Source organism: Lutra lutra, chromosome 7, assembly GCF_902655055.1.
Source record: "Lutra lutra chromosome 7, mLutLut1.2, whole genome shotgun sequence".
NCBI classification, from domain to species: Eukaryota; Metazoa; Chordata; class Mammalia; order Carnivora; family Mustelidae; genus Lutra; species Lutra lutra.
In genome coordinates, this window is record NC_062284.1 from 95,462,264 (window position 1) to 95,480,101 (window position 17,838).

The 17,838-nt window shown below is 35.0% G+C and overlaps 1 protein-coding gene across 1 annotated transcript in view; it reads right to left on the minus strand.

Annotated features, from left to right (window-relative positions):
* The window catches only part of MDGA2 (MAM domain containing glycosylphosphatidylinositol anchor 2), an 888,742-nt gene that overhangs the window by 129,445 nt on the left and 741,459 nt on the right, over nucleotides 1-17,838 (minus strand). The window contains exon 9 of the mRNA XM_047738228.1: nucleotides 11,186-11,455. Within this exon, the coding sequence (XP_047594184.1) occupies nucleotides 11,186-11,455 (270 nt within the window). The remainder of the gene's footprint in view (nucleotides 1-11,185; nucleotides 11,456-17,838) is intronic.

Consider the following 17,838-nt stretch of genomic DNA (forward strand, 5'->3'; position numbering starts at 1 on the left):
TTATGAGGACTCTACCCTCATGACCTCATCTAAACCTACTGATTTCCCAAAGTCCTCATTTCCAAATACTATCACACTAGGGCAGTGTATATATATATATGGGGGAAGGGGAGATGCAACATATGAATTTTTGAGGGAAACAATTCAGTCTATAGCTCAAGTCACCCCTAGTTTGGGTCTTATATCCCACTTCTAATTGCATGTAGATGTTTACCTCTTTCTTTTCTGATTCCAAGATGTGATCAACTTACTCTCTCTAGGTCTGTCTCTGCTATGCTTTCCTTCTTTTACCCAGGGCCAAATTTTCTGACTTTGATGTTTAACTCTTTCAAATCTACTTTAATTTGACTAAATTCAGTTAATTTCCATTCTTATCAAATTCTTTACACCCTAAAGAATAAAAACAAAACAAAACAAACAAATTTAGCTTGAACTTTCTCTCTCTGGTCTACTAGACCAGATAGTGTGTTATAGTGAATAATGATATGTGTCATTCAGAAATTAGTGCATCAGATGAGAAGCACAGCATTCTTAGTTTGTCTACATTTTAAACTATCTATGATAAATGAAATATAAGTGCATGAAATCTATCTTAAATTGCTCTTTTACATTGCCATGTTTTATTTTTGGATCCAACAATAGGCTTTTGATGACCACGTTGCTTTGAATCTTTCATTGGAGGAATTACATGATTTTATAATGAAGAAAATGAATAATGAGAAAATTTAATAAGCATCAAACTTCTACATCAAATACAGTAAAAATTTTAATTGAAGTTTTTCCTTAAGTATAATGTGAAACATAGACTACTTGTGAAGTGTTTATAGAGGAAAAAAATAAAATTATCTAAAATATTGTGTAAATTAGATCCTAGACTAATTTTGGTACAATTTTTGCTTCCTGATGGCATTGACTTCCTTAATTAGTATTCACATTTTTATTTCTACTTTTTCAGATTCATCATAGACTCACCTACATTTTATCTAGCTTAATTATTAAAAAATTCCCTTAGCACCACTAATAAAAGAGTCACTGAGGTGTGTCAAGAAGAGCTTGAATTTACAATTAGAAGACATACATTTTATTTTTGGCTTCCTGAGCCTTTGTCAGCCAAATCTGTCAAAGGAGGGTGATACCACTGCTTTCAACACAATTCGCAGGATTGTTTGAGATGAAAAAGATATAAGTGGAATCAATTTACACACTGTAGAAATCCTACACATTAAGAGTTGTTAGAATATATGATGCATTTTCTGCTCTTTAAAACTTAGCTAAATCTCATAATCTGGCAGAAACATTAGGATCTACTAGTTTATCTATTATGATAAATAAAACTTTAATAAATTTAATAAAATTCTGCCCTGAAAAATAATTGATTTTACATGCAAGTTTATTTGCCTTTTAGAGTTATTACAGGAATTTTTAAAAAATATTTATTTATTTATTTAAGAGAGAAATATATAGAGAGAGACAAAGGGTGAGCACATATGGGTGCAGGGGGAGGAGTGGTGCGGGAAGGAGGAGAGAAATTTCAAGCAGACCTAGCACCAAGGAGCCAGAGGTGGGGTTCGGTCTCATGACCCTGGGATCATGACCTGAGCCAAAACCAAGTCGGACACTTAACTGACTGCGCAGGTGCCCCAGCTGATCATAGGAAATTGTACTAGATATTTTTCCAATTTCATTTGCTCTTACTTCTGATGGTTGTTAATGATTTATCCATAATCTTATGTTGCTCATTTTTAGATATTCATAAGAAATTAAGTATCTGGCTGTATAAAACAAACATATGCATTGCCAGAGAATAAAATATGTTTTCATTTGGATGGTATATAATTCAATCTGACATTAGGAAGCAAGAATAAAATATTTTAATATTTTAATTTGGAGTCAAATCTGATTTGGTTGTTATTTCCTTCTCTTCATTCTCTAAAACTAAGCAAAGCTAGAGTCATCCGACAATATTTTCTCCTGTCTCAGGCAACATTATAGCTCCCAGTCAACTTGAATTTCTTTGTGTTCACTGAGTGATAACATGTACTCCCTTTCACAAAACTGTCTCATCTTTGCCTTATTTGTTCTCTAGAATCAAATTTTAGTTCTGTGTCTGATCTGCTGTTGCTGAATATGGATAAAATAGTAGTAGTAATATGTAAATCTGAATATTGTAATATATCAAAAGGAAAACTATGCATAATCCTAGTACAAATATTTCCAAACTAGAGGTAAAAATAACAATCACAGACAAATTTTTGCTTGGTAAAACCCTATTTGCCATGTTTATTGAAAGATATTAAATTGAAGGATTTCTTCAAATATTGCCATAGATAAATCAGTTAGTTACCTTTATATGTAGGCTCTTAAAAAAAAAAAAATTCCTTGTGGCAGAAAATGCTGGTATTTGTGGCAGAGAGACCCTAAACTGACTTCCAGCGATTCCTACCTCTGGTTTTCATGTCTTTGTGTGTAATTCTTTCCTAATGAAAGTGGGAAGAAACTGATGGAATGTCACTTCAGTAATTATGCTACAATATAAGGATTCCATCTTAGCTGACCTGAGCTAGAGATTCTTTTGCTGGCCTGATAATGTAGACATCCATGATGGGAAGCCCACATGACCGAGAACTACGAGTGATCTCTAGGACATGCAGGTATCTTCTAGGACATGAAAGTGGCCTCAGCCAACAATGAGTAAAACACTTGGGTCCTCTATCATGCAACCATAAGGAAATTAATTCTTTCAATAACCTTAATAAGTTTGGACATGATTCAACTTCCTGTCTGAAGGTGAGCCTCAGAACATTCAGCCAACACTTTAATCACAGCCTTGTGAGACCCAGAACAGAGGATCTAGCTAAGCCATGTCCAGAATCCTGGCACAGAAATTGTGAGATTATAAATGTGTGCTACTGATTTCTGTGCATTGATTTTATATCCTGACACTTTACTGAATTCCTGTACAAGTTCTAGCAGTTTTGGAGTGGAGTCTATTGGGTTTTCCACATATAGTATCATATCATCTGCAAAGAGTGATAGTTTGACTTCTTCTTTGCCGATTTGGATGCCTTTAATTTCCTTTTGTTGTCTGATTGCTGAGGCTAGGACTTCTAGTACTATGTTGAATAGCAGTGGTGATAACGGACATCCCTGCCGTGTTCCTGACCTTAGCGGAAAAGCTTTCAGTTTTTCTCCATTGAGAATGATATTTGCGGTGGGTTTTTCATAGATGGCTTTGATAATATTGAGATATGTACCGTCTATCCCTACACTTTGAAGAGTTTTGATCCGGAAGGGATGCTGTACTTTGTCAAATGCTTTTTCAGCATCTATGGAGAGTATCATATGGTTCTTGTTCTTTCTTTTATTAATGTGTTGTATCACATTGATTGATTTGCGGATGTTGAACCAACCTTGCAGCCCTGGAATAAATCCCACTTGGTCGTGGTGAATAATCCTTTTAATGTACTGTTGAATCCTATTGGCTAGTATTTTGGTGAGAATTTTTGCATCTGTGTTCATCAAGGATATTGGTCTGTAGTTCTCTTTTTTGTTGGGATCCTTGTCTGGTTTTGGGATCAAGGTGATGCTGGCCTCATAAAATGAGTTTGGAAGTTTTCCTTCTATTTCTATTTTTTGGAACAGTTTCAGGAGAATAGGAATTAGTTCTTCTTTAAATGTTTGGTAGAATTCCCCCGGGAAGCCGTCTGGCCCTGGGCTTTTGTTTGTTTGGAGATTTTTGATGACTGTTTCAATCTCCTTACTGGTTATGGGTCTGTTCAGGCTTTCTATTTCTTCCTGGTTCAGTTGTGGTAGTTTATATGTCTCTAGGAATGCATCCATTTCTTCCAGATTGTCAAATTTGTTGGCGTAGAGTTGCTCATAGTATGTTCTTATAATTGTCTGTATTTCTTTGGTGTTCGTTGTGATCTCTCCTCTTTCATTCATGATTTTATTTATTTGAGTCCTTTCTCTTTTTTTTTTTGATAAGTCTGGCCAGGGGTTTATCAATCTTATTAATTCTTTCAAAGAACCAGCTCCTAGTTTCGTTGATTTGTTCTATTGTTTTTTTTTTTGGTTTCTATTTCATTGATTTCTGCTCTAATCTTTATGATTTCTCTTCTCCTGCTGGGTTTAGGGTTTCTTTCTTGTTCTTTCTCCAGCTCCTTTAGGTGTAGGGTTAGGTTGTGTACCTGAGACCTTTCTTGTTTCTTGAGAAAGGCTTGTACCGCTATATATTTTCCTCTCAGGACTGCCTTTGTTGTGTCCCACAGATTCTGAACTGTTGTGTTTTCATTATCATTTGTTTCCATAAATTTTTTCAATTCTTCTTTAATTTCGTGGTTGACCCATTCATTCTTTAGAAGGATGCTGTTTGGTCTCCATGTATTTGGGTTCTTTCCAAATTTCCTCTTGTGATTGAGTTCTAGCTTTAGAGCATTGTGGTCTGAAAATATGCAGGGAATGATCCCAATCTTTTGATACCGGTTGAGACTTGATTTAGGACCAAGAATGTGATCTATTCTGGAGAATGTTCCATGTGCACTAGAGAAGAATGTGTATTCTGTTGCTTTGGGATGAAATGTTCTGAATATATCTGTGATGTCCATCTGGTCCAGTGTGTCATTTAAGGCCTTGATTTCCTTGTTGATCTTTTGCTTGGATGATCTGTCCATTTCAGTGAGGGGAGTGTTAAAATCCCCTACTATTAATGTATTCTTGTCGATGTGTTTCTTTGATTTTGTTATTAATTGGTTTATATAGTTGGCTGCTCCCACGTTAGGGGCACAGTTGCATTTCTCTACACCAACAACAAGACAGACGAAAGAGAAATTAAGGAGTCCATCCCATTTACAATTGCACCCAAAACTATAAGATACCTAGGAATAAACCTAACCAAAGAGAATAAGAATCTATACTCAGAAAACTATAAAGTACTCATGAAAGAAATTGAGGAAGACACAAAGAAATGGAAAAATGTTCCATGCTCCTGGATTGGAAGAATAAATATTGTGAAAATGTCTATGCTACCTAAAGCAATCTACACATTTAATGCAATTCCTATCAAAGTACCATCCATTTTTTTTCAAAGAAATGGAACAAATAATCGTAAAATTTATATGGAACCAGAAAAGACCTCGAATAGCCAAAGGAATATTGAAAAAGAAAGCCAAAGTTGGTGGCATCACAATTCCAGACTTTAAGCTTTATTACAAAGCTGTCATCATCAAGACAGCATGGTACTGGCACAAAAACAGACACATAGATCAATGGAACAGAATAGAGATCCCAGAAATGGACCCTCAACTCTATGGTCAACTCATCTTCGACAAAGCAGGAAAGAATGTCCAATGGAAAAAAGACAGCCTCTTCAATAAATGGTGTTGGGAAAATTGAACAGACACATGCAGAAAAATGAAATTGGATCATTTCCTTACACCACACACGAAAATAGACTCAAAATGGATGAAGGATCTCAATGTGAGAAAGGAATCCATCAAAATCCTCGAGGAGAACACAGGCAGCAACCTCTTCGACGTCAGCCGCAGCAACATCTTCCTAGGAACATCGTCAAAGGCAAGGGAAGCAAGGGCAAAAATGAACTTTTGGGATTTTATCAAGATCAAAAGCTTTTGCACAGCAAAGGACACAGTTAACAAAACCAAAAGACAACTGACAGAATGGGAGAAGATATTTGCAAATGACATATCAGATAAAGGGCTAGTGTCCAAAATCTATAAAGAACTTAGCAAACTCAACACCCAAAGAACAAATAATCCAATCAAGAAATGGGCAGAGGACATGAACAGACATTTCTGCAAAGAAGACATCCAGATGGCCAACAGACACATGAAAAAGTGCTCCATATCACTCGGCATCAGGGAAATACAAATCAAAACCACCATGAGATATCACCTCACACCAGTCAGAATGGCTAAAATGAACAAGTCAGGAAATGACAGATGCTGACGAGGATGCGGAGAAAGGGGAAACCTCCTACACTGTTGGTGGGAATGCAAGCTGGTGCAACCACTCTGGAAAACAGCATGGAGGTTCCTCAAAATGTTGAAAATAGAACTACCCTATGAACCAGCAATTGCACTGCTGGGTATTTACCCTAAAGATACAAACGTAGTGATCCGAAGGGGCACGTGCACCCGAATGTTTATAGCAGCAATGTCTACAATAGCCAAACTATGGAAAGAACCTAGATGTCCATCCACAGACGAATGGATAAAGAAGATGTGGTATATATACACAATGGAATACTATGCAGCCATCAAAAGAAATGAAATCTTGCCATTTGCGACGACGTGGATGGAACTAGAGGGTATCATGCTTAGCGAAATAAGTCAATCGGAGAAAGACAACTATCATATGATCTCCCTGATATGAGGGAGAGGAGATGCAACATGGGGGGTTGAGGGGGTAGGAGAAGAGTAAATGAAACAAGATGGGATTGGGAGGGAGACAAACCATAAGTGACTCTTAATCTCACAAAACAAACTGAGGGTTGATGGGGGGAGGGGGTTGGGAGAGGGAGGTGGGGTTATGGATATTGGGGAGGGTATGTGCTATGGTGAGTGCTGTGAAGTGTGTAAACCTGGCGATTCGCAGACCTGTACCCCTGGGGATGAAAATATATGTTTATAAAGCTGTAAAAAAAAAAAAAAAAAGAAAAAAGAAAAAAGAAAGGAAAAAAAAATGTGTGCTGTTTCAAGATGCTCAGTTTGTAGTAATGGGTTAGTCAGCAGTAAGTAACACAGTACTCTCAATTCCATTGCTCATCAATAGAATGTCTTATGAAGTCTCTGATTACACATATTATTCTTGTCTTTCAAATTATTCTAAGACCCCAATGGCCATGGTTCCTGAAAAGTTGCCTATCAGTAATGATGTTAAATGTTACAGTGATGAAACCTAGATTTTCCTCGAAAATCTCCATTTAATTTCATTGCAATATTTTCAATTAAGGCAACTTAAAATATGTATGGGCAAGTGTGATATAATCTTAGAATAAAATCTGTACCCCATAGCCTTTACTGCAGATACACCAATGGACTGAGTTGTCTCCAACAAAACACAAGCAGAAAAGGTATCTAAAAAGTACTACTTTTTAAAGAAGTTTCCTTAAAAAGAGGTAATTCACTGAAATATAGAGGTAAAGCTGGGACTTCAGTAGCCATAAGGGCTATAAGGTGTGCCATCTATTGATGATGACTGAGCAGTAAGATGGAAGAAAGCTGAATCCCTGAAGACTTTGTGGAAGAGACATTATGTTAGTTTCCGAAAGGAAACTTCAAGGTTTAACCTGAATGTAATAATTTTCTATCTTGCTCAAATCATGGTTAGTTGGAGTTTTACTGATACTTTCAGATACTTGAACAGTAATAACATACATAATTAATTTGTGAATTATAACCTACTATTACAATCTACACATCTCTAGTTGACTGAGGGGCAAGGTCCAAAATGACCCTAGTAAAGGCATACACAAGGGTCACCATAATCTAGTAGAAGAATACACAAAGGGCTAGTATTTGAGAATAAAGTCGTATGTTAACAAAAGCAGAGAGTTTTGAAAATATGTAATGATTTGGTAGCAGGCATCATGATCTAATTTGACTAGAGTTTGGAGTAATTGGTAGGATTGAAGGAGAGATGATTCTATATATTCTATTTGGGATATTAGTAAGTGGTTTGAAAACTCACGACAATGAATTTATATGGCACCTATAGGCCATGAAGATCAACATTTTCCATTAAGAGTAAGACACACTTTCCAGGAAAATAAAGTCCCACAGTATGGAAGAAAGTATGGACAGTATGGACTGAAAAGAAAAGAAGAGGAATATTCAGATATCAGATAAAAGGTTACTATAATATCCCAGATAAGAGAATATAAGGCTTTACAAGTACAGTACAAATATAAGGCTTTTACATTTCACTTTTTGAAATGATAGCTTCAAAATACCAAACAGATATAAAACTGATAAGACTTAGAAACATATATGATGGTGAAAGATTTCTGGGAGAGTTATTTATTGTTCTATTTTCAGTATCCTCCCTAGTACCTGGCAATACTTGTTACACAGTAAATAATTGTTAAATATTTTCCAGATTGCAAAACTTTCATCAGTAAGGAGATAATACATATAAGTTGTTTTACGTTCAATTGTATTTTGTAGTTTTGCAATGAAAATTCTTATAGAGTATATATCCACTCTTACCTGTTAAAGAAGACAACATTCCTTTAGTAGGTTTCATTTAAAAGAATCTAAAATTGTCTCCATTGATCAAATTCTTAAATGGTTTATAAGTCTAAATTTTATATAACTGTGTATATATACTTCCTGGAACTTATAAATACTCTCCATAGAAAAATGCAATAAATGGTGTTTGGGTTCCTACCATTGTTCACAAAGCTTACTTAAACCATAAAACAAACAAACAAAATTATGCTTATTTTTACCATAACAATATTAGTAAATAAAAGAAATGAAAATACACCATATTTTGCGGTATTATAGTTACTATTTTCTAACACAGACACTGCGCTACAAGCTAGGCTATTCACTTCCCAAAGTATCTTTGCTTACCTTCTTTTTCCTTTATACAAAAATATTCTCACACCCTGACTTCTCAGTAAACACAACCTCACTCACCTATCTCCATACTCCCACACACATCACACACACACATGCTATAACTGGGAAAAGAGGTGTGAATTTTTTAGCTTTCCTGGGAGATAAAGTAAATATAAATGTGAGGGTTGCCACTGACTTAGTTCAATTCTGTACATTTTGACACATAGTGAGATCAAGTTCACTTTTGGGTAACTGTATAACATTCATGACTAGTGGAAAAGTGATCTTGAATTTGGTAAAATATTTATAATAATAAAAAATAAAATTTTCTGAATTTGGCTGTCAGGAAATAAACAGAATTGTCTTCAAAGATCTGTTTTGTGGATAAAGAATATATGTCATCTTGAATATATCTTATTACTTAGTTCCCTTCAGTATAGCTTTAAAGGGTTTTGAATTGCAGGAAATTCATAGGATTACTAACTGTGATATGTTTTTAATAGAAGAAATGTGTTTTTGAAGTTTCTTCCAGACCTCTGATTCTATGGAACCATTGATTTCTTCATACAACGAACCTTGAACAACAGAGATTCGAACTTCATGGGTCTACTTACACATGGAGATTTCTGTTTTTTGTTTTTTTAATTTTTTGTTTTTATTTTACAGCACAGTACTATAAATATATTTTCTCTTGTGATTTTCTTAATAACATTTTCTTTTCTCTAGCTTACCTTATTATAAAAATATGGTTTATAAAACATCTCTAGCTTACTTTATTGTAGAAATAAGGTATATAATACATATAATATGCAAAATATGTGTTAAGACTATGTCATCAGTAAGCCTTCTGGTCAACAGTAGGCTATTAGTAAAGTTTTGAAGGAGTTAAAAGCTATATGAAAATTTTTTACTATCTGGGGGGTTGATGCTCCAAACTCCTGTATTGTTCAAGGGTCAAATGTATATTTTCCTGGATTATACAATACTTGGAACACAATTATTTTCTCTTTTCTTCAAAACTATATTAGATTATATGTGAAAATATTGAAATGATGAGGCTGACATGAAGACAGAAAAATACACACTAGAAACAAATCAATTCATGGGGCTATTTCCTCTCCCTTTGTGGGGCAACCCCTAACAAGTTTATTCCTTTCTGGAGCTATCAAAATCTACTTACTACACCCCATGGATCTTGAATGGAAATTAGCTTGTCTTCTAGTTCAGAAAATAGGATTTGGGTCACATAACAGAGAACAAATAAAAATCTTACAGAGGCAGCATGACCTAAACTAAAGTTAGAAAACAATGTCAGGAATAACAAAGAAATTAGAATGAATATAAGTCCCAAAAGTTTGAAGGAAGGGATGTAGTTAATTTTATGGAGTATTTTTGTTTTGGGCATTAATTAAAAAAAAAAGAAAATGTCAACCGTTTCTACCATAAGTAGAAAACAACAAGTAGTATGGTCCTAGGGACTTCCGGTTTTGTTTGACTAGTTCACTTTAAGAATCAAAGTAGAAATCTTTAAGTCCAACTGAATGCTGAAAAAAGGGATTGCAAAATCAAGAGATGGAAGATCCAGCAGAGGGGACATCTTCATATTGGTTCGTCCATTACATTTTACCTACCTACTATCACATTTCAAGAAGCCAAAATATCTCAAGGTGATTCATGTTTAGAAAATTTTCTTACAAGTAAGAACTTATGAATAAAAATATATATTACTAATGAACAAGTTTTAATTAAATCTGAAACACTTTAATCGTAATATTTACAACTGCTTTTCAGATAATATACAATGTCCAGTTTCTTCTTTTACTAGCATGAACACTCCAACTAACTTTAGTTTAGTTTAGTGTTAGTGTGCAGTTACTAGCATGAACACGCCAATTAACTTTACCAGAACAAAATAATCCTGAAAAGGAATAAAAGGAATATATCCTTTTAATGTATGTCTAAACCCCAGCTCAAAAATCACACAAATTTAGTTTATAGATTATAAAATATATAATTACCTAAGATTTAATACAGACTTAATATTTCTTTTAATATACTCTCAGATAATGATATCAAAACATATTGCTTGATACTTCTTTCTAATTTATTATATGCCAGATACAACTTTATTGCTTTTCCTTTGAATATTTGTTAACCAAAGGTAAGCCAAGGACAAAATTGAGTTCCACCACACATAAAGAGGTAGTAAATAAATAGGAAGAAGAAAAATACCCTTTCTACTGTTAAGAAAACCAAAGCAGGTATTGGTTAACAAGCACTTTTAGACTTGCAGAAGAAAATATGTATTAATATTTGCAATTTGATCTAAAAAAGCTGGTTAAGATTTGTCACTTTATTAAACACTCAAAATAACCAACCTCTTCACCAAATCTTGAATTCACATAAACTTCTAATTTCATAGGCACATAAACTGCAACTGCTAAAATAAATTTTCCTCTGAAAGAAATGAATAGCTCTAACTATAGCAGACACATTACTCATAGTATGTTCCATGGATTTGCAAAACCCTTTCTTATATTGACTTAGCCTAAGATCCCTTCATCAAAAATATATACAAGGTGAAATATTTAGAATCTTACCTGTAACAAGAAAGCTGCATCTCCCAGCTCCAGCTTCATTTATGATGCTACAATTATAGACCCCATAGTTCTCATTGGAAAGACTCTTCACTGGGTATTCTGTGTACTCTTGAGAGTCAAACTGACCCGTCCGTAATAATTTATTGCCTAAGCGCCACTCATAGGTCAGTACCCGTATTGGATAGGCTCTCAGAACCCGGCAGCTCATAGTAATACTTCGATCTTGTCCTTGCCGGATCTCCAGGAACGCTGGCTCCACAGCAGGAGGATCTGTAGAAGACACGTTAAAACAGATGAAACACGTGGTTTGCAATAAGCCAGGAACTATTATTATTGTGAGAAGCTCTTTTTAAGAGCACATCTAGCAACAGGGAAGTAGTCAGAGGCGGGTGGAGAACAAACCAGAAACTTCCGCTTGGGAAGGGAAATGGGAAACGTCATTTACGGACTGTGGGCTGTGAATGAAATCCATTGCTTTGAAAAAGCATTTGCAGGTGAAAGTAGCAGAGTTCATTTTTCCTTTCTAGCTACTTCCCAGAACAAAATATCATGACTATGTTTGGTTTATATTGTCAGCAACCAGTTGATGTTCTTGCTGTAAAACACAGAATCTTCAAACTAGCATAGGACTTGGAAACAGATAAAGCCATGGGTTCAAGTTGGTGAATTCTAATTATTCTTAGTTTGGCTTCTGAGTATCCGTTATTTAACAGAATAGGTAGCACAAATATATAATTTGTTTTCTAAATTATTTTGTCTGAACTGCTTTGACTTAAAGTCATAATATTCATGTGTTTTAAGCAAACTCTGCAAATTATACCACAGATGGACATGGTTTCTAACTCACTGCAATGATTCACTTACATGTTTTAATTGTGATTGTTTTCCGTATAATAAAAACTTGCTACATCAGGTACCTAACTTTTTTGTATTTGACAGAAAGATTGCTATAAAGTGTTACATACTTCTCTCATTATGTAGAATATGCAAAATATAATCCTTTTCTTAATGACTCCCAGTAGTTAAATAACAATTACTTCCTTGACACTAATGTTGGGGTTCATTTAATCAAATAAGATAGGAAACTACTCAGGATTGCACTGCAAAGCACAATTGCATCCTTGACTAGATGTGTATGACATCTTCTTGAGTTGTGCAGTATAAAAACCATACAGATCTACTTGGCATCCCTTCCATCAAGATGCTAAAAGGTTTTAGGACAGCCACACCAAATGTGCCCTCCAATATTCTTTACATGTTATCCCATCTACTTTCTATACTATTGCTGTCCTTTCTCATTGCCTATCTGTTGACTGGCCCTTCTTGCTTCTTTCAATAAAAATGTTTAAACTATCTTACTAAATTTCATTTTACTCATAAATTCAATTTTTGAGCTCTTCCTTTGTGTTAAGAATTTTTAAAAAATAAATGAGAAAAAAAATTTCTGTCTGCATGTAATTTATGAGGCATGTAATATGCCTAATACAATAGGCAGATATTTAAATTGCTGATTTACAAAACTGAAAGACAAAAAACAATTCTCGGGTAGAAAGTAAAGAAGTGAGTAACACTATGAGGACTGACCATGCAAGGCATCTCAAGGAATGTGATACTTGAGCTTTACCTTCCAGCATAGATAGGAAATGGTTAGGTGGGTAAGCAAGAAGAGAGAACATCCCAGGTAAGGAGATTAATATGCTCAAAAGTAAAAAGAAGATAGAGAGAAAGGGGCGTTCAGAGAAGTATAAATTAATTAGCATAGCTGGTACACAAAAGGTGCATGAGAGCGCAGGAAGAAATAAAGATGGGAAGAAAGAGACTCTATTCAAGGATTCTTGAATGTCATGTCATGGAGTATAGGTTTTATTCTGTTGGTATTGACAATCATTAATTTTTTTCTATTGTATCTCATAATCCCCTTCATTTTATTTCATCCATCCCCTACCCCTTTTTCTGTTACCTCTCTGTTTCCTGCATCCATGAGAAGTCTTCTTCTGTTTTGTCTGTTTTGTCAGATTCCACATGTAAGTGAAATCATATGGTATTTGTCTTTGACTTATTTCATTTAGTATAATACCCTCTAAGTCCATCTAATTTTTTTTTAATGAAGGCTTTATTGACTAAACCAATCTTTTAGAAAGAATATTGTGGCAGATAGGAGGAGTACAGACCTCAAAGGGAAGAGTCTGGTCACAGAGAAATTGAGAACATCATTGTTAAGAGACTGAACTAAGGCAATGTCAGTGAAACCACAAATGATATTTTAGATAGTGAGGTAAATAATGGTTTCAGTGATGAAGATGGGGAAAGAAGGAGAGGTAGTTTAGGGTACAGTGGATGTGTTGAACTTGTGCACCTGCTAGTCACAAGTAGGGATACTTAGTTGGCAAGTGTTTCTTCATTTACAAATATACAGTGTATTTTTTATTATCTCTTCTTTCTGATTTTTTAATTTAATCGTGGTTAGAGAAGAAAATAGACCATATGTATTCAATCATCTGAAATTTGTTGAAACATGATTTATAGTCCAATATATAATTGATTTTTGTTCTATGTATGCTTGCAAAGAAGGAATAGTTTGAGATTTAGGGATGCGATGTGGTGTTGGGTCAAGTCTGACAAATGAGTTGTCCAAATCATCTATGCAGTTGTTGGGTTTTTACCCCACTTATTCTACTTGAATTAATTTAGAAGAATGGTGGTTAAACACTTCCAAAAGGGTAGTAGTTTAAAAAAAATTCTTATAGTTATGTCTTTTTGATTCACATATTTTGAGGTTACACTAGTAAGTACATACAAATTTAAAATTTATTTTATTGGTAAATTGAAGTTTTTATCATTTTGCAATTTATTACTTAAAACTCGATTTTTTCTGAATTAATATAGTAACCCTGACATTCACTTAGTAGTTGCATGTTATGTCTTTTCCAACCTTTTAAAGTTCTACTATCCTTATACTTTACAAGCATCTCTTTTAAACAGCATGTGGTTATAACCTATTTTTTTCAAGAAAGTCTGGAAATCTTTTTATTTTACTGAGAGCATTTAATACTTTATTTACATTTATTATGACTATTGATATATTTGAGTAGAAATGTACCTTCCTGTTTTGTACTTTTTATTTTGTTTTGTGATCTTTTTTCTTTGTCTTCTTTCAGATTTATGGATTGAATGATTATTCCAACTCTTTTCCTGCTACTAATTTTAATTCTCTTTTCTTCTCTTAAAACCTATTGGGCATGACTATAATATTATACCTGCACAATTTTTTAGAATTGTCCAGATATATGCTGACTCATTTCCCTTTAAATCCTTCTTTCACTACAGACCATACAAATCCACGATCACTTTTCAAATATTATCTAAAGTACATCATTTAGAATTATCTTTAGTGACCTTTCTGATCTTGATTTTCTGAAAATATATATTTTAACCTTATTCTTAAAAGATGCTTTCCTTGTACATAGGATTAGAGGTTTGCAGTTATTTTCTTTCAGTATGTTAGGACACCATTCTACCATCTTTAGATGGCCATTACTGCTGTAGGGAAGTAAGCTCAAATTTTCACACTTTGAAGTCACTGTGCTTTTTTTCTACAGCTACTTTCAAATGTTTTTACCTTTGATGTTCCACAGCTTCAATATAATATTTTTAAGTAGAGATTTCTTTGTACTTAACAGTTTGTGATTTGCTGGATTTTAAGAACTGTTGATTTAAGTATGATGTCTTTCATCTAAGAAATTTCTGGAAAATCTCACCCTTAACTCAAATAATACCTGTGCTCTTTTCTTTCTATCCTCTCTTGAGCATCTTTTGCATTCTTTTATGCCTCTTATACTCTCTTCCAACTTTTCCATTTCTTGCTTTTCCTGTATTGCATTATGAATAAATTCTTCTGAGCATGCTAAACCCATCCACTGTGTTTTTAATTACAAGAACAAAGCTTTCATTTATAAGTATTCTGTATAGTTCTTTTGTATACCTGTTATGCCATTACTTTCATACTTTCTCATTACCTGCAAACACAGTAAGGTTTATCTCGTATTTCTTTAAACAAAGTGATTGTTTTATACTGTCGTATATTTCCAATTATGATTTTAAGGATGTTTTTCTGTTGGCCTTCTCTCAGGGTAATTTGTCTCTGTGGATTCCTGGTTAATTTTGATTATGTGCTATTTGTTGGTCTTTAAAAAACTTATGTTCTGGGCGCCTGGGTGGCTCAGTGGGTTAAAGCCACTCCCTTCGGCTCAGGTCATGAACTCAGGGTCTCTCACATCGGGCTCTCTGCTCGGCAGGGAGCCTGCTTCCTCCTCTCTCTCTGCCTGCCTCTCTGCCTACTTGTGATGTGTCTCTGTCAAAGAAATAAATAAAATCTTTAAAAAAAAATACTTATGTTCTTTAAAAATATATTTTAAAAAATAAACTCTTTAATGTCTAAGATAATTATTTTTTCCTCTAGAGAGATTTGTGTCTATAGGCAGCTACTGACATCATTGACTAGGATCACATTAATCTAAATTCCTGGCTTAAGGTTTTACTTTAACCATCCAGGTGATATGAATTTGAGTTAAAAATCCAGAGAAGAGGCAGTTTGTGATTATAATGTAAAGTATGTATTCCCACATCATCCCTACTCTGCTCACTTCAAAGCCAAATTTCTTAGAAGTAGGCATGTGTAGACTGGGTTTATTTCTACTTTACTCTTCTATGGATACAGTCTTTTGAGTTCCCACTTCTAAGGGTAGAATTTTCCCCCAGGAAATACTATGGGTTTGGAATTTTGTACCCCTTGGCCAGAAATGCCATCACAACTGATGCTCAAATTCACCCTTGTCAGCAAATGCTCTCAGGGCAAAATCAGCCTCATTGTCCAGCTTTCTTATAAATTTGACATCGTAGTTTTAAAATAAACATTTTAATGCTTAAAAAAAATTTTTTTTTATAAACATATATTTTTATCCCCAGGGGTACAGGTCTGTGAATCGCCAGGTTTATACACTTCACAGCACTCACCATAGCACATACCCTCCCCAATGTCCATAACCCCACCCCACCCTCCTAACCCCCCTCCCCCCATCAATCCTCAGTTTGTTTTGTGAGATTAAGAGTCACTTATGGTTTGTCTCCCTCCCAATCCCATCTTGTTTCATTTACTCTTCTCCTACCCCCTCAACCCCCCATGTTGCATCTCCTCTCCCTCATATCAGGGAGATCATATGATAGTTGTCTTTCTCCAATTGACTTATTTCGCTAAGCATGATACCCTCTAGTTCCATCCACGTCGTCGCAAATGGCAAGATTTCGTTTCTTTTGATGGCTGCATAGTATTCCATTGTGTATATATACCACATCTTCTTTATCCATTCGTCTGTAGATGGACATCTAGGTTCTTTCCATAGTTTGGCTATTGTAGACATTGCTGCTATAAACATTCGGGTGCACGTGCCCCTTCAGATCACTATGTTTGTATCTTTAGGGTAAATACCCAGCAGTGCAATTGCTGGGTCATAGGGTAGTTCTATTTTCAACATTTTGAGGAACCTCCATGCTGTTTTCCAGGGTGGTTGCACCAGCTTGTATTCCCACCAACAGTGTAGGAGGGTTCCCCTTTCTCCGCATCCTCACCAGCATCTGTCATTTCCTGACTTGTTCATTTTAGCCATTCTGACTGGTGTGAGGTGGTATCTCATTGTGGTTTTGATTTGTATTTCCCTGATGCCGAGTGATATGGAGCACTTTTTCATGTGTCTGTTGGCCATCTGGATGCCTTCTTTGCAGAAATGTCTGTTCATGTCTTCTGCCCATTTCTTGATTGGATTATTTGTTCTTTGGGTGTTGAGTTTGCTAATTTCTTTATAGATTTTGGACACTAGCCCTTTATCTGATATGTCGTTTGCAAATATCTTCTCCCATTCTGTCAGTTGTCTTTTGGTTTTGTGAACTGTTTCCTTTGCTGTGCAAAAGCTTTTGATCTTGATGAAATCCCAATAGTTCCTTTTTGCCCTTGCTTCCCTTGCTTTTGGTGATGTTCCTAGGAAGATGTTGCTGCAGCTGAGGTAGAAGAGGTTGCTGCCTGTGTTCTCCTCCAGGATTTTGATGGATTCCTTTCTCACATTGAGGTCCTTCATCCAGTTTGAGTCTATTTTCGTGTGTGGTGTAAGGAAATGATCCAATTTCATTTTTCTGCATGTGGCTGTCCAATTTTCCCAACACCATTTATTGAGAGGCTGTCTTTGTTCCATTGGACATTCTTTCCTGCTTTGTCGAAGATTAGTTGACCATAGAGTTGAGGGTCTATTTCTGGGATCTCTATTCTGTTCCATTGATCTATGTGTCTGTTTTTGTGCCAGTACCATGCTGTCTTGATGATGACAGCTTTGTAATAGAGCTTGAAGTCCGGAATTGTGATGCCACCAACTTTGGCTTTCTTTTTCAATATTCCTTTGGCTATTCGAGGTCTTTTCTGGTTCCACATAAATTTTAGGATTATTTGTTCCATTTCTTTGAAAAAAATGGATGGGATTTTGATAGGAATTGCATTAAATGTGTAGGTTGCTTTACGTAGCATAGACATTTTCAAAATATTTATTCTTCTAATCCAGGAGCATGGAACATTTTTTCATTTCTTTGTGTCTTCCTCAATTTCTTTCATG